Source organism: Vulpes vulpes, chromosome 15 (genome assembly GCF_048418805.1).
Source record: "Vulpes vulpes isolate BD-2025 chromosome 15, VulVul3, whole genome shotgun sequence".
NCBI classification, from domain to species: Eukaryota; Metazoa; Chordata; class Mammalia; order Carnivora; family Canidae; genus Vulpes; species Vulpes vulpes.
In genome coordinates, this window is record NC_132794.1 from 99,536,844 (window position 1) to 99,554,954 (window position 18,111).

An 18,111-nucleotide genomic window follows, 5' to 3' on the forward strand; every position below is an offset into this window, starting at 1 on the left:
CTCCAAAGATAAGCAGTTTTATCAAGGGGTGATTACTCTGTTACCAAAAGACACTTTGTGAGGCTCGAGGAGTGTCCAGTGGGCTCCTTTTGCACATACATTTCTGTTGTTTTTCCTGCTTACATAATTGATGCTCTCTGTGAAAATTCAAACAGAAAAGAAATATTTCATGAAGACAGGGAAACTTATCCATTATCCCCCTCCCTGTTCTCATAGAGAACTCATAAAAGCTTTGATGCGTTTTTCCTCCAGAAATGTTTTCTGGTCCTGTGCCAGCGCTTTTTCAGGCCCATCCCACTTATACATCTTTTCAGAGACACATTTGGTTGAGTAAAACCAGAACCAGCCAGGACTCCCCCATTATAATATCATTATTATTAGTGGAGCAAAGAGCAACTGCTGTCTCTAACATTCCCTGTTTTTAGGCAGGCAAACAGAATGACTCACGGCTCTGGGAATGGGCTCTCAGAGGGTCTCTGCACTGCTACAAAATCTTAAAGGACAGAGCAACCCATCTACCACCTCCACCAAGCCCAGGCTTGGCTGAATGTATACTTCTGTTACTTCGTGGGAGCCCGACCCAGCCTTTCATTTCCATGCTTATTGTTGACAGAGATGGGACACTGAACTGACAGTTCTGTGCTGTGTTCGCTGGTGGTGGGGGTGGTGAGGGTGGTTTTTGCCTGACCCTCCCACCCCAGGGTCCCAGGAGAGGGGTGTTCACTTTCACTTAAGCTTTTGCCATTTGACAGAGCAGAGGCACTTTATCCTTGGCTGCCTGAGTTGTCATAAACAGAGTAATCAGGTTTCTGGAAGGGGCCACTAGGGCCTTCTCAGGCTGTAAATAGTTTTCTTGTGCTTGCCCAAGATGCACTTTGCTTGCTGACTCTCCCCATAAAATGGCATTGCCATTTTCACAGCCACCTTAGAGTTATTTAGTGCTGATGCTGCAGATGAGCTGCTCTGGCCTGGGAAGACAGACATCTTTTTCATGATTTCTTTCTCACTGGGACCCTGCACACCAGAAAATTTGTATAAATAAGGAAACTGAGACACAGAGAAGCATAAATGTTTGTGGAAGGCCGGAGGTTTAAGTTGTTCCTCAGATGGCGGACAGTTCTGGAACTTCTCTCTGTCCACTGTGGCCTCTCTGTCTGGTCCATGGCTTAGAACACTCTGGTCTCTGGACTTCCAGAGAGCATGAAGAACAGTAACTGATGTGGTTACTGCCTACCCCTCCCCCACCCTTCCAGCTCTGTCATTGCTCTTGTACCCTGGGTGGGGGGGTCACCTTGTGCCTTTTCAAAGTGAGCAAAGAGCCAGGGGGAAACGGGATACCCGAGTGGCTTTTGTTTTCTGAGCTTTTTTTCTTTTCTGTTTACAAATCTTAAGTAATTTTTCTTGTTGCAAAAGTAGTACAAACATGGTATAAAAAATCCAAACAGTAGCAGAAATATAAAAAATAGAAAACCCAGCTCTACAGATAAAACTGACCGCAAATGTCTTATACTATTTATCTCTAGCTAGTCTATGTATGCATGTTTAATTAGAAAAAAGTATATATTTTTGCAAAAATCAGGTAATGCCATGTCATATTGTGCCACTTGGTTCTTTTTATTTATTTAAGTTTCCAAAATATCTTTTCATTGGTATCTAGACATATTTCCATATCTAGACATAAAACCCTATTTTATGCTGTAATACCCTCTGTTGGATGCATCTACCTTGATTTATCAAGTCTGCAATTGATCAGTTTTTCAGTGAGACCAGGGTTGTAATCACAAATCAACCAGTTTGTTGCCCACAGTTCGAGTCCCTTAGCTTCTCCTAGGTGTCACAGTGTATTCTGTAGCTCTAAAGTTTACAGGCATATTGAAGTTACTTGGGCAGGTGAACCACCCAAGACCTGTAGGCAAGTCTGACACCAATAGAAGCAGATGTACTTTAGGTCAAAGCTAGCATGCTTTATAAAATACATGAAAGTGTCAATAAAGATATCTGTGTCTGCCCTCCAGGTTAAGCCAAGATCCATAGCTATGCAACTTATGCCCATTTGCTATCTGCATAATATGTTCAAAATCCACACCATGAGAAATGAATATCTGCCATGTGTGTGTCCTGAGGTGTGTTTAGCACAAAATGAGAGACTATGCCAGGCGAGATTAGGTCCACCTGAAGAAGATCAGGCTGGAACACAGAAATTGTTTATTGAAGATCCAATCTACACTTTGTCGCCTTAGGAAGGACTTTGAGAGACTCCTCTCACTTAGCAGGCCCAATGCCCTAAGCCACATTTTTATTGCAGCTTTGTGAGTTATTTGAACTGAGCCTCTTCTTTGAACTCCTCTATGAAGCCTGTTCCCACCTGCATCAGAGGGCACTAAAAGGTCTCGGAATGTTCCTACACAATCTGTTTGCTGCTTTCACATTTCCATCCATGTATAAGAGATTGAGTGAGTTGAGAGGTCTGGAACCCAGCCACATGAACAATAGAGGCAGAATCTGTTTGTTTGTTTTTTTAAGATTTTATTTATTCATAGACACACACACACACACACACACACACACACACACACACAGAGGCAGAGACTCAGGCAGAGGGAGAAGCAGGCTCCATGCAGGGAGCCCGACATGGGACTTGATCCCAGTCTCCAGGATCACACCCCCGGCTGCAGGCAGCGCCAAACCGCTATGCCACCGGGGCTGCTCAGAATCTGGTTTTAAATAAGTGATCCAGCAGGTGAAAATGTACAGCCAAGACCTCTGATTGCACATGGGGGAATTCCAGGTCTGAACTGGCCTGAAGGCCTACTGAAGTGTCTCCCAGGCTGAGAAAGGATGACTGTCCCTTTAGGTTAGTAGTTAGGACTTTGGTTACAACCCCTGACACCTTAGCTTTCTTGGAGATTTGACTTTGGGCTGAAAGTTTCAAATGCACCTGTCACATGTGTGCCTTCCAGGCAGAGCAGCAGGTGGGATGTCAACAGAGTCCATTAACACTTCACATCAAAAATCCAAGTTGGCAAAGTCTTCAATGATTCTCTCTAAACTCATCTACTCTTCTGCCCCAGAGCACATAAACATATAACACACATCTTTTAAAGTGTATATTTTATAACTTTTATTTTTAATATAGTTCAGATTTACAGAAGAGTTGCTCTAGAGGTATATCTTTTGCTCAGATTTACTACTTCTTAATATTTTGGCCTGTTTGTCATTCACTCTCTCTGTCTCTCTCTCTTATTGTCCTTATGTTTAATCCATCTTAATGTCTTATCCATCCGTCTAACCATTTATGCATGTTTTTTTTCTGAACCACTGGAGACATTGTACCTTTTCACCCCTAACCATCTCAGTATGAATTTCTTAAGAACACAGACTTTCTCTTTTTTAAAAAAAATTTTTTTACTGGAGTTCGATTTGCCAACATATAGCATATCACCCAGTGCTCATCCCGTCAAGTGCCCCTCTCAGTGCCCGTCACCCAGTCACCCCAACCCCCCCGCCCACCTCCCTTTCCACTACCCCTTGTTCGTTTCCTAGAGTTAGGAGTCTCTCATGTCAAGACTTTCTCTTACATAATCACCGTACAGTTGCATTTTTTCCCCTTAGTCTGGGACCATCATAGCATATCCTTTAACTGTTGGGAGAAAGAAAGAGACATATATTTTAAGGAGACTGTTGGTTGCCAGGGATTGCATCAAGGCAGTTTACATACCTTGTGGCATTTTTGTCTTCTAAAGAGTCCCATGGAATCAATTTTTATTTTCCCTGTTTTATAGATAAGCAAACTCAGGCTTGGAGAAATTCAGAAATTGCCCCAGGGTTGGTCACTGGGGAGTAGACACAGATCCAGGTCTGTCTGATGCTCTCACTGCCCTGGCATTGGTGCCTGGAGACCTGCCTACATCTTTAGTTCATCTCAGTATATCATCTCAACTCTTCTAGACGCTGCAGGCAACAGAATCATTCAGGGAGTGGCAGGGCTCTTCAGCAAGGTACTCACTGCTTGGAGCTTATCTTTAGCCCTGAAAGATGAGACCACCCCTAACACAGGCGTGTCTGCAAGATAAACATGCTTCATGTTCATGTGATTAGCTGATCACATAGAGAGGGAAGACAAAAACGTGACATTCACGGGGACGGGTATTGGGAAAGACACAGGTGTCCTGTCTTCCTGTTTATGCCAACATGAGTGGGGAGGGTTATTGCTCAGATCCTAGGGTTTAGTTGGGCAAGTCTTCTGGGAGGAGTGGAATTGTAGAACTTAGAGCCACACAAGCACAGATAGGTCATATCTGGAAAGGACTCTTGATGCATAGGCCACCTCCCTTGTTCCAGAGATTTGGAAACTGAGGCTTGGAATGGAAAATTAGTTTGTCCCTGTCATGCATCCAGCCAGTGGCCAAGCTGGGACTCGGATCCAGGTCCTCTGTCTTCCGGTCCATCAGGAAGCCCCACACTTCTTACAGCCCATCCTCTTCATCATTGACTCCTACGTACCTCAAGCAGCCACTACCCTGCATTCGATGTTTGGAAAAGTACTGTATCTGCCAAAGAAAGTACTTATATTAATGAGTAATTAAGTGGTTACTCATTTTCATTAATCAAAGACACTGATTGACATACCAATCAGACTTTCTCACCAGCTTAAAATCTAACCAGGGTCACCATATCAATAGACTAGAGACTCAACCTAGGTTTTTTAAATATCAAAAATCATGACCCTCCCTTGAAATATTATTACCTTCAAAGGCCCTCAAGGACGTATTGGAGAACCCAGGCTGGGAGTCATCATGCTGAACGCTCAAAGGCACCCCAGTCATCTCTGCCCCCAGTGGACAAATTTTACTCCACCTGTCCACCTGAAAACCTCATTGTCTCTTCCTCTCCCCTTTCCTCTTTCCTTCCTCCCTCCTTTTCTGCCTCATTGTTCGGATCTGCCATAGGGCATAAGGCAAATAATAGCCACATTTATGTGAATAGTCTCAAGAATAGATTAGAATACATATATATATAACTGGACACCTATTATGAATCAAATATGATTTTGAACTTGAGTTTTTACAAAAAGATATTTTTAGATCAGTGGTAGAAAAGAACATAGACCAAAGTATCCTAAATCAAATAGTTGCAGAAGAACATAAGACATAAAAAAAATGTTGTTTTTTCTAACCAGATAGGGTTTCTCACTTGCTCTGAAGCCAGACACTATGCAAACAAACCATTAACACAGAGATGGCTCAAGAATTTTTAATCCTCAAGATTTTTATTTCATGGTCACTTCATAAAATGATAAGTGGAAGTAAACTGGTTGAAATGAAGAAGCTGCTGGTGGTCACTGGAGGTCCTTGGCCTCCATCCTGAGTCAGTAAATCCAGACCCTTGTGCACATCACCAGTGGAGAAGCTCCAAATTAGTATAATTAACTAGGAGGATACGAAACGTCTCATGATTGTGATATTAAGGGAATCAATACAATCCAACTTTTATTTATTTTTTTAAAAGATTTTATTTATTGATTGGTTTGTTAGAGAGAAAGAGAGAGAGAACACGTGGCAGGCAGAGTAAGAGGGAGAAGCAGGCTCCTCACTGAACAGGGAGCCCAATATGGGGCTCCATCTCAGGACCCCAGGATCATGACCTGAGCGAAGACAGATGCTTAGCTGACCGAGCCACCCAGGCGCCCCCCCTCAACTTTTATTTCTGATTAAAAATCCCAGGAGAAGAAAGTGCTCATGAAATGTATTTTTAAAATTTGAGTGTAAACCTTAATTGAGACCTATTCCTTTTAGGACCTAACAATGTCTGCAGCACGAATTCCTCTTGCTCTTTGAGGACTGGCAGCTGAGAGGGTGCCAGGTTCCACTGCCCAGCAGCTCAGGTACCAGCCTCTTGAGTGGCTCTTTCAGCCTGGAGGAGACAGGGACAGAGGTGATGGTCTTCACTAGGCAACTGGACAGACAAGGAGCAGGGTGCAACCCAGAATGGCCCTGTGGGTTCTGTGTGTCTGCCCTGTCGTCCAAGCACGAGTTAGCCCAGGCCGACCACAGCAAAGTCACATGAAAAATGAAACGTGCTTGCTTGGAGGAAGCCGGGCAGAGCACCCGGCTCAGGCTGCCTGTTGATAATAAACTCTGAGGACCTGCCATTTTGACCTCCCTCAGTGCTCGACTGGGTCTGTGGTCTTTGTGTGGACTCTAATGAGAGGCGAAGATCCTGCATCTTACTGGTCCTCCTCCTGTCATCCCTGGAGAAGGGTTCACTCCTTGTGAGGCAGGCTCAAACTCAAAGTCTCATAACTTGTGGAGAGTTCCAGTTGCACTCCATGTCTCCATGGAGATGCTCTGGGAGCTGCCTGGGCCGTATGCTAAATCCCGTTCCTTCTGGAAAAGCACTTGACCTCTGGACATGGCCGAGGGGAGGTCTGCAAGGGATACTGGGGTTTCTCCAATTCAGGGCTGAGCCATAAAAGGAAATTCTCATTGACTCTAATTGTCCTCAGCCCAGATGAGACAAATGAGGGCTTTTTGTGATAGAATTACCCAAGTATTAGCCCTTGCTAGGGATGCGACCCACATCAAATGTAATTAGATGTTGAAGTTCACTTTATCTTTTATCATAATCATGGTGATTATGCAAATGTGCACTATGCTATTAGAACGTGTTTCAGGTTTGGAAAATTGCATCCTTCTCTTCCACGCTGGATTGGCTTCTGGTTACTAATTCTTGAACCTCCCAGAGACTCTGGGCTGATTAAGGTTTGCATAGACCAAACAGACGCACTTCTTCCCTCCCGGAGCTTTGATTAGGCCTGGGTCTTGGCTTCCAAATTCCAAAGGCCCTCTAAGGGCCTTTGGGACTGCTGGCTAGTGGTGACGACAGGGAGCTAGACCCCAGGGTTTGTCTAGAGCAGCTCCTCTTATTTGTGGAATATATTGGGCTGGTGACCAAGCTTGTGTTTGATAAAAGGCTAACAAAGTTGTGAAAGCCACTGCCCTAAACCACAGGTTGTTTCCATGTATGTCTATATATAAGGTTCCCACACATCCTTGCCATGCTCTTTCTTCTGTAATCAAACAATAGGAGGTCTATAAAACAAAAAAAAAACCACACACATTAAAAACATCTTTCCCTTATTCCCTTCCAGTTCTGGTCTTTGAAGATAACTAATGTTGACAAGTTGATAGGTATCCTCCCCTGCCTGCCTTTCTCTGTGCAGCATGAATTTCTTGTGCTTTTTTCATTGTGAAACATTTTTCATTGTGAAACATATCAAACTAGTACAGAACAGTACAGACTAGTATAATTTAAACCTTGTATATTCTTCCCCCAATTCCAACAATTATCAAGACTTTACAACACTTGCTTTATCTCTTTCTTATATATTTTGATTTTTTTGTTTTGTCTTACAAAAATGGCATTGTACTACATGCACTGTCTGGCAGCTTGTTTTTGTTTTGTTTTGTTTTGTTTACTTAATTACTTAACTATCTTCAAAATTATTCCTTATCAGTTCATTTACCTTTGCCTTTAATGCTCTGTAGTCTCCCACTGAATGCTTGAACCATCGTTTACCCAAACATTTCCCTATTCTTGGACATCGAAGGTGTTCCCAGAATTTTTTGCCACCTTATAAATAACCGCAGTGTCCTTGTACATAAGTGTCGATATATTGGTGCATTTATTTCTGTGGGATAGATTTCCAAAAGTGGGATGGCAAGATCTGGGCTCCCTATGCTTTAAGTTTTATTAAATACTACTAAAGTGTATTCTCAAGAAATGGTAACTTTACAACCTCCCACCAGTGACACATGGATTAGCCCACATGTTCATATTCTGACAGTCCTGGATAATGTGATTACTCATTAAAATGTTGCAAATCTTTGCTGGAAGAGGGTGGTATAAAATTGGTATTTTATGTGCATCCGTGAATGAATGGATTCGTTTTCAGCATTAATTTCAGAAGTTATCCTTTTGTAGTCATTATTGGGGGGAAGGTAGCCCCTAGGAACATCTGGAACCAAAGGCCAGAGGGATGTGTATTTCGAAGACCAGCCCCTGCTCTTTGTTCCCGTTAGTTTGCACAGCGGAGACCGGGTGCTGGCCGAGTGGTACACATCTGTAACCTCCCCGAAGGAAGCTGCACGGAGAATGACGTCATTAACCTGGGGCTGCCCTTTGGAAAGGTCACTAATTACATCCTCATGAAGTCTACTAATCAGGTAGGTCTGGGCACTTTCACACCAGTAGGCACCAGAGAGACCACACATTGGTGGAGGGCAATTATATTATTATTATTATTTTTTTTTTTTTAAAGAAGCTGGTCTTAAAGAAGTAATGCACAGCTGGCCTCTTGTTGGAACAGCACAGAGGCTTTTGGTGGTGGTGGTGTTTTGTTTACTCTTGTCTCACCTTAACCTCCTTGTGATGGGTACAGATTTTTGTGAGTTGCCTGGAAGTAAAGAGATATTTTGGAATGAGGTATTCATTAACATAGAAAAGCTAACTGGCCCCCAAAATAGAAATCCATGGGCTTGAGTCTTTTCACTGTTATGAACTCCCTGAGCTAAGGCTACAGTCTTACCATCTAAGCTTGTTCAAATCTGAGGGCCTGGATTTAGAGCGAGCCAGCAACTGACTGTGAACAGGTGTTTTCACAGATCTTTGGTGTTAATATGAGGCCCTTGGGTCTTGTAGCAGAAGAGTGGGTGGGAATGGATGGGTGCCAGGTAAGTCTAAAGGACAAAGAACCTTTAACCCATGGGGGTTAAGTCAGAACTTGCGGGTTAATATGGCTGTCTTCGCTTCTAACGTCAAAGGAGGAGTTTATATTAGAAAAATGGCCGGGCTAAAAAAAAAAAAAAAAAAGAAAAGAAAAGAGAAATGGCTGGGAATGAGAATATTTTATTTTATTGTTAATAAATATATTTACTTTATGGACCAAAGGAGCAGACATAGAAGAAGTTCTTTTCTTTTTTCTTTTTAAAGGTTTTATTTATTTGTTTATTTATTTAGTGAGCGAGCAGGGGGAGGTGCAGAAGAGAAGGGGAGGGGGAGAGAGAGAATCTTAAACAGACTCTACCCAGCCTGATGCGGAGCTTGATCCCATCACTCCGAGATCATGACCCAAACCAAAATCAGGAGTTGGGCACTCAACTGACTAAGCCACCTAGGTGCCCCAGGAAGTTCTTTTCTTAATTAACATATGAACTTTAGAGACTCTGAGCCACATCAGATGATCAGCAGTCTTCCTCCATCCACTTGGGCTTAGACTACTCAGTCCCTTTGTTCCAACTGCTCAGAATTCTGTTTTGGGTAAATGCACATGATTCAGCTTGCAACATTAATGCAATGAGATTCACTGATTTAGTATTATTCCCATTTGACAGTTGAGAGCTGGAGGTGCTAAAATGTTTGCATCAAGAAAAAGGCACTTAGAAAGCTGGGTGGCAGGATCTGAAATAAAACCCTAAAGAATCTTGACTTCTTCATCTCCCACACATCTGCCATAGATGGTGACAGCAGGGAAAAGCATCTCTGAAATTCAGAAACAGATGTGTGGGAAGGAGGGAGGATGAGCTTGGTTAGCCAGCTTGGTTCAAGAAACTGGGAGTGTAGCGGCTCACAGTGAGGGCTCTTTTGTCACATATCACCTTTCCTTTTCAACACTGAGGGACCAGATCAGTGTGCTGTCTTGTACAAAGCAAACAAATCTAAGAAATGGTAACAGCAATGAATCTACCAAAGCCACTATTGGGATAAACTAGCAGGTCAGTCAAAACAGTCTATTTAGAAACTGACTGAATAAAAAAAAAAGAAAGAAAGAAACTGAATGCAAAAGCCCATTCTTTTTCTGTTTTATTAGAACAGTTAAAGAGGAAAAATGCTATCGAGCTATAGTTATATAGTTGAGGGTTTTCTTCTCTCACTAACTCAAAAAGCTAAGGTCAAAGCAAGAAGCTATGACCTTCTTTCAGACCCTGAGTTTTTAGTATTTTTCTTTCTTTGCAAAGAAAGTGAGAGCTCAAATACCCTTGGCTGTGTCTCTGTCTCCTGCCCTCATCATGACAAAATAGCACATTTTGCAGGAATCAGGCCAAGGTCACTTGTAGAGAAGACTCACTCTCTCCCCTACCTCTCCTCAGGGCCTGTGGGTTAATGGAACTTCCCATCCCAGGGGGGCTTCTGTGGCATGACGTAGCCCAGGGTGGATATACATAATTTAAGAATCACTGGTACCCAGGGGAATCAGGAGAAGGGCCATCTTATATAATGAGCTCTTCGGGTGAAGTTAATAAATAGGTCTCTTTGAACAGATGGGATCAAAGACAGCTTCTTGTACTGATCTTTTTTCTTTTTATTGAGGTATAAAATACTCCAAAGTGTACTAGTCTTAAGTGTACAACTCCATTAATTTTCTACATGTGTACACCCATGTAATTATCAAAAAGGTCAGGAGAGAGAACATTTCCAGAACCTCACACATTTCCTCATGTCTCTCCCAGTCAGAATTCCACCTCCACCCCAAAGGGAGCCTCAGCTCTAATTTTTATCAGCATTGATTCATTTTGTCTATTCTTGAACTTCATAGACGTGGAATTATACCTAGTACTGAATTTTTTTTAAAGATTTTTATTTATCTATTGAGAGACACAGAGAGAGGCAGAGGGAGAAGCAGGCTCCCTATGGGGAGCCCGATGCAGGACTCAATCCCTGGACCCCAGGATCATGACCTGAGCCAAAGGCAGATCCTCAACCACAGAACCACGCAGGTGCCCCCTATGGCTGAATTTTGTTTAAGATCATTCAAGTCAGGAGTACCTGGGTGGCTCAACTGATTAAGCACCTGACTCTTGATTTCAGCTCAGGTCATGATCTGCCCCACGTGGAGCCTGCTCGGGATTCTCTCTATCCCACTCCTCTGCCCCTCCCCACCTAAAAAAAAAAAAAAAAAAAAAAAAAGACCAAGTCAACTTCAGCTTCCGTCCTTCCATTTTTCCCTAGGCCTTTTTAGAGATGGCTTACACAGAAGCTGCCCAGGCCATGGTCCAGTATTACCAAGAAAAGTCTGCTGTGATCAATGGTGAGAAGTTGCTCATTCGGATGTCCAAGAGATACAAGGAATTACAGCTGAAGGTAAAGCATTCTCTCATTGTTCAGTTATTCAACAAGCAGCAGCTGAGTGTCTCTTTGTGGGGCACTGACCTAAGTGCTGGCAAGAAGGAGAGGACAGAAAAAAATCTAAAAATTACCCACTGCCTTGGGCGATATCACATGGGGAGGCCAACCATTATAACGTATCAAGAAAAATGCTTATTGAGGTAAATACAAAATGCAAAGGGATGCTGGAGACAGGATAACTAGTTGCCCTGGACCCAAGGAGGATTTTACAAGGGAACTCTTTTGAAGGATGAAGAAAGAAGGGACATAAGGTTGCATTTCAGAGGTGGGAGCTCCAAGCATAAACCCCTGAATATAACCTCCTTCTCTACCCAGAGAAATCTTCAGTAACTTTTTCTTCCTCTCTCACTACCACCCCATCTTGGTCTCTTATTCACTCCTCTGTCCTCTATAATCACATCTGAAGCCCCTTCTGAACAGCACATGACTGCATTGGCCACTGTCAGAATGACTGTCAGGGATGAATTCAGATAATTCCAAATGGCTTTTGTTTCTGTTTTCGCTTGTTCTACATTTCTCTCTTATTTTTTCTTTCTTTTCCTCCCTTCTTTTATTGTGAAATATAACATACATTCAGAAAGATGACTAGTTATGTATTGTATACTTTTTTTAAAAAAGATTTTTATTTATTTATTCATAGAGACACAGAGAGGCAGAGACACAGGCAGAGGGACAATCAGGCTCCATGCAGGGAGCCCGACGTGGGACCCCATCCAGGGTCTCCAGGATCACACCCTGGGCTGCAGGCGGTGCTAAACCCCTGCGCCACTGGGGCTGCCCTGTATTGTATACTTGAAACATAGTAATGGGAGCACCTGGGTGGCTAGGTAGGTTAGGCCTCTAACTCTGGACCTCGACTCAGGTCATGATCTTGAGCCCTTCATTGGGCTCTGTGCTCAGCATAGAGCCTGCTTGTCCCTCACCCTCTGCTTCCCTCCTCTTTATCTCTCTCAAATAAATAAATAAAATCTCCAAAAAAAATAATTTTTTTAAAAGTAGTAATGGTTGAAATCTCATAAAACCACCCCCAAAGTCAAGAACTAGGACATCAGCCACACTCAGAAGCTCCTCTGAGTCCCTCCCTCTCCCCTCTCCTGACTTTGAGGATGATCACTTCTTTTCTTTCCTCTATAGTTCCACAACCCAGCTGTGCCTCTCTTAACATCATCATTTAGTTTTGCCTATTTTTGAATTTTACATGAATGGAATTATACTCTTTGTGTTCTTTCATTCAACATCTGCCATCCATGCTGGGTGTGTCTATTTTCACTGTTACATAAATTTATTTCTGTATGTATGCTTCCTAAATTTATTTATACGTTCCACTGTTGATGGACATTTGGACTGTTTCCAGTTTTAGGGTATTAGGGACAAATTACTGTGAACATTCCTGAATGTGGTATCCTGGTACATGTGTACATGAGAGTGTAACTAGGGGCACATACATAACTAGGAGTGGAATCACTGGATCTCAAGGCATGCTTACCCTGAACTTTACTGATAATCGTAGCAGATTCTTATCAAAGGTAGCTGTCCCAGATTTACATTCCTACTAGTGTAAGAGTTTTCAGTGGTCTGCATTCTTGCTAACATTTTTTCTTTAATTTTTGCCTACCTGGGATAGTATCATGATTTATCATGGTTTTATTTTTTATTTTCCTGATTACTAATTGAGGTTGAGCCCTTTGTCCTATGTTCATTGGCTATTCCATTTGGATCTTCTGTGGTGGAAAGTTTCTTTTAAATGTCCATGCTTTTCTTTAGATTGTGTCATCTTAATGGTTTGCAAGAAGGAGTTCACTTATCTGGAGTACTTAATCCATTTGGATATATTGCTTTTTAAAAATATTTTATTTATTTATTCATAAACGAAGAGAAGAGACATAGGCAGAGGGAGAGGCGGGGCCCCTGCAGTGAGCCTGATGCAGGACTCCATCCCCAGACCCTAGGATCACTCCCTGAGCCAAAGGCAGACGCTCAACCGCTGAGCCACCTAAGTGTCCTCATTTAGATATATTGTAATTAAATTGTTATATTTGTACTTCAATCTGCGTTTTATTTTGTGCTTTCTACTGTCTGTCCCATTTTAATAGCCGACCTTCCAGTTTGCTTTAGCTTATTCCACATTTATTTATGATCCATTTTGTTCATGACCCACAGCCTTTGATCTGCCTTCGAGGTTGAAGGCAGAAGACAAAGGCAGGCTCAGTGGTTGTTGCTAGCTAGGAGCGGCATTCTGACAAGTCTACAGACATAGATGATAATGTGTCAACCTGCTGCCGGTTGCCAAAGTCTTGATTCTGTTTTGCTTGCATTATTGCTTCTGAAGTTCCTTTGCCAACAATTCTAGCAGAACCTGGCATTTTTTTCCCCCTGGGGAATGAAAGCACGTTGCTTTTCTCAGACAAATGAAAGATCCCATCCCATACACAAAGTTTCTATTCTCCTGGATTCCCCCTGGAGGCTACAATGGAATTTCTGCTTTAAATTCCCAGTAAAGGGGCGCCTGGGGGGGCTCAGTGGTTGAGTATCTGCTTTCAGCCGAGGGCGTGATCCCGCAGTCCCAGGATCGAGTCCCACATTGGGCTCCCTGCATGGAGCCTGCTTCTCCCTCTGCCTCTGTCTCTGCCTCTCTCTGTGTGTCTCTCATGAATAAATAAATAAAATCTTAAAAAAAAAAAAAATTCCCAGTGGATCTCTGGTCTCAAAATGAGATGTTGTAAGATTCTTATTAGGATTAGCAGCAGTACTCAGCTTTTAAATGAAGGTACTAAGGCCCTGTAGTACCTTACCACGGTAAGTTTGGGGTGGTGCAAACACCAGGGTCTAATGAGGTCATGTAGTCAAGGTCTGCATTCAGCAAGTGTTCACTGAGCACCCACTGTGGGCAGGAACTGGGCTAGGCACCATGGCTAGAGACCTAGAAAGCTGGTGGAGGAGCTCACAGTCTGGTGTGAGGAAGAATGGGAAAATAGAACCATCGACAACCATGTGACCTGTTCCGGATTGGAGGGTACTGGTGCTACCTAGCTTTTACCTCTCCCTGCTCTGATGAGCTTCGACAAGGTGCTTCAACTGTGTGAACCTCAGTTTACCAGATCAGTAAAGGACTCTACCTTGAGTTCCTTGGTTTTAAGCACTCCTTTTTTTCATACACTATCTCTTTGAGTCTTGCAGGCACCTTCCCCTGTGAGGTGTACTGGGTGGATAATAACAGTAATTATGACAGTACAACAATTATAACAAGAATAGGTACCTTTAAAAAAAAGATTTTTATTTATTCATGAGAGACAGAGAGAGAGAGAGAGAGAGAGGGACAGAGACACAGGCAGAGGGAGAAGCAGGTTCCATGCAGGGAGCCTGACATGGGACTTGATCCTGCATCTCCAGGATCACACCCTGGGCTGAAGGCGGCTCTAAACTGCTGAGCCACCCGGGCTGCCCAAGAATGGGTACCTTTAATTGAGTCCTGGCGCTCTGGGTCAGGTCATGCACCAGACACTTCCCATACGTTATCTACTGTAATCCTGACATCAGTACTGTCAGACAGGTGTTCATGATCTCGGTTTTACGGATAAGGAAATGGAGGCTCATAGAAGTTCAGTGATTTGCACAAGGTTGTAGGTATTGGGAAAGCCATGATTAAAACCTAGGCCTGTTTTGGTTTTGTGTATGTCTGCATCTCTATATTGTATAAGTCTGATCTCCATTGTCCATGTGAGAAATCAGGTAATTTGCATTTAGTCACCCAGCTGGTAAGCAGCAGATAATAGTCTAACAGAACTTCTCAAACTTTAATGTGCATACAGATCCCTGGCAGGTCCTGTTAAAGTTTCTGGTTCCCTGGGGCAGGGCTGTATTTCTGCCTTTCCAACAAGCTCCCGGGAGGCGTTGCCAGTTCTCACAGCACGCTTTGAGTAGCAGGGATCTAGAACACGTCGTTTTCTGCCCTTTAGAAAGGATTTTCTGCTCCCAGGCTGTCACAATGGCTCTCTGTGAAAGCATCTCAAAATGTAGTACTTCAATTACATAGTAATGCGTGCACATGGGCCCTATGTTGACATGAATCAGCTGGGACTTTCTCCCTGCAAGTGGCAGAAAATTGTCTCATTTAAGCTTATCAACTAAAATAAAAACCAGGAATTTATTGGCTCCTGTAAACGAAAAGTCCAGGAGTAGCCCTGTCTGCGGGTACAGCTGGACTCGGAGGCTAAGTGGTATCATTAGGACTTGGCTCTTCTCCACTTCACCTTCGGTTGGCTTTGCTTTATTTTGGGGGTCTCCTTGGGACGGCTCCTGACAGCCCCAGTTCCATCCTCTAGGTGGCGTCATGGCTTCATTGACTTCACCAATTCTGGCTTCTCATCCTCCTGTTTCTTTCACGGAGAGAGCCAGAGTTTTTCCAGAGTAGCTTCCTCAGAAGTCCTGAGAGGCCCTGTTATTCGGCTAGTTTGGGACACATGTCCTTCCCTGAACCAATCTCTGTGGCCAGGGAAGGCCAGCCTGTGACTGGCCGGGCCTGTGTCCGCTCACAGCAGGGGTGGAGGAGGGGGAAGTACCCCCCAGGGAGGTAGACAGCAAAACACCAGATCCATATGCATCTCTGGGTCAGAGGGGCCACCACTTGGGCTCCCACCAGGGCTTGCAGAGCGGGGTGTTGTGTGTGTGGGGTTTGATTGGTCTTTTCTCTTGACCTTTACCTTTAGCCCACCCAGGCAAAGTGGAGGGTGAAGGGAGACAAAGAGGAGATTTAAGGTATTTCTCATCTCCTCTCCTGAATATTTCCTCAGGCTGGCGATCATGTCTCCCTATACACTTGTGGCAGAGTCTCTAATCCTCAGGGCCCTTTCACATAACAGGTGCCCCGCAAATACATGGAATGAATGGGAAAGAGTGAATCTGAAGGAATAGTAAAAAGTGAGTTTTTTCTTCCTGCAGACCTGGAAGAAGTATTTTCTGGGTTGTTCTACAGAAGACTTCTCCAGAATTAGCATCTTCTATGCAGAAGGGAACTTGGAATAATTTAAACCAGTGTCTCCCAGTTACTGCATCAGAGAATCATCAGGGGAATTTTCAGGTTCTTTTGATCAGAGATTTCCTCCAGTAGATTTGGGGTGGGGTCCCAGGTGGTTTGGGGCTAGAGGGCCTGGTTTCAGAGCCATTGGTCTGGCCAGCCTCCCAGCCACGGAGAGGGTCTCTGGCGCTGGAAAGCAGTGTTGAGTATGTTCCACGGTGCTCTTAGGAAGATTCTATCAGCAAATGGTGATAAAGGGTCTTCTCCACATAATATGTGGTGCAGGGAGCTTGGTCCTCACTTGGGGACAGTTTGCTATGTAACTGAAGAGACAGCCTATTTTTGTGGAAATTATACAAGACTTAAACATGACTGCATAAGTACAAGAGCTTCGAGAAGTCCTGGCAGTGTGACTTGGTTGTGTAAAGAAGGGAAAGATTACTGAGTAGTGCTTGAAGGCAGAAGTGAATTGGCCAAACAGAGGGTGTCCAGGTGGAAGGAGTCAGGTGAGAAGGGGTGGAGACTCTGGAAAGCAATGTCGAGAAGGATCAGAGCTGCTCTGACAGGGCCGGGCTGTGACAAGTTCAGGGCTCATCTGGAAGGTTTCAGCATCTTCCCAGGACTTTCGAGGTCAGAGGAAACTCTCCAGCAGCTTCTTTTATGTAGGCCCACAACCTGTGGCTTTTATCAGCGGAGCCCGCCATGCCCCAAGGCTGTTGGTGGATGCCAGATGGGCCTCATTATCTCACCTTTATAGGTGGAGAGAGTGAATCTCCCACAGACAACAAGCCTTGACCCTAGATCACCCAGTCAGCTGGGGGCAGAGCTGGGCTGTTCTTCCTGAGTTGAGATTCTCAGGCCAAGGTGGATCCCTCTGAGTATGCCAGTGCTTCCCTGGGACAGCACGGGGCTTGGATTCTCACCCTTAAACGCAGCAAGATGTGTTGATCATGAGCACCGTGGATGGTCCCCTGTGGGGTTATCGAGCAACATCAGTGTCATCATAGAATGGATGAAAAGACCCTATATCTGAGACTTGCTTCAAAATATTCTGTAGGGTGGGGGAAAGGTTGGGGGTATAGATGAAGAAGATTGGTCAGAATTGTTGACAATGAAAATGGAGTCGTGGGGGTTCAGTATACCATTCTCTGTGCTTTTGTGTATGTTTGAAATGGTCTACAATAAAGAGGTACCCAAATGGTCAGGGTCACTCCATTCAGCATTATGCTCACACTCCTCATGCTCTGGATTAAACTTTTTCTTCCTCTAAAAAGGTACTTTTCCTCTTGGGTGGACTGGGCTGTGGATCTGAGTCCTCACTGCTCCCTTTTGTGTTTGCATGGCTATCTCTGATCTGATAATGACCTCTCTAACTTTGCCTAGAAACCTGGAAAAACTGTGGCTGCCATCATCCAGGACATGCATTCCCAGAGGGAGAGGGACATGTTCCGGGAAGCAGACAGGTGAGGCCCCAGCCCTGGGCATCAGGGCAGATTCGGGTAGTTGGGACACTCTCCTGTCTCTCATTCTTTGGGGTATTGAGTCAACCGTGCCCTTCCCTTGCCCTTGCCCTGTCCATCAGCTTATCTAGGCCCCACTTTTCCATGTGCCTGATGGAAGTCATCAGTCCAGTCTAGAAGTGCTGCTCAGGTTAAGCCTCAGGAAAATGCAAGATGGTAAGCTCCCTTCTTCTTCATCTGCTCCTCCTTTGTTGGAAAGAAATATATAGAGGAAGGGTTCTGGTGGTATTTGACTCTTTGGGGCAAGTCTACACTCTGCTAAAACTACCTGAAAGTGTGTGTGTGTGTGTGTGTGTGTGTGTTGTCTATTTAGAACCACCTGTTGATTTTTTTCATGAGCTGAATGTAAATGCAGGTAAACCCCCCCAAAGTAGTGACTTCCGCAGTCACCTA

The 18,111-nt window shown here is 44.0% G+C and overlaps 1 protein-coding gene across 4 annotated transcripts in view; it reads left to right on the forward strand.

The window, feature by feature from the left end:
• The window catches only part of RBM20 (RNA binding motif protein 20), a 189,569-nt gene that overhangs the window by 146,104 nt on the left and 25,354 nt on the right, over positions 1 to 18,111 (forward strand). For all 4 annotated transcript variants that reach the window (XM_072740000.1, XM_072740003.1, XM_072740001.1 and 1 more), the window contains exons 6-8: positions 8,082 to 8,225; positions 11,008 to 11,139; positions 17,582 to 17,661. In XM_072740000.1, the coding sequence (XP_072596101.1) occupies positions 8,082 to 8,225; positions 11,008 to 11,139; positions 17,582 to 17,661 (356 nt within the window). The remainder of the gene's footprint in view (positions 1 to 8,081; positions 8,226 to 11,007; positions 11,140 to 17,581; positions 17,662 to 18,111) is intronic.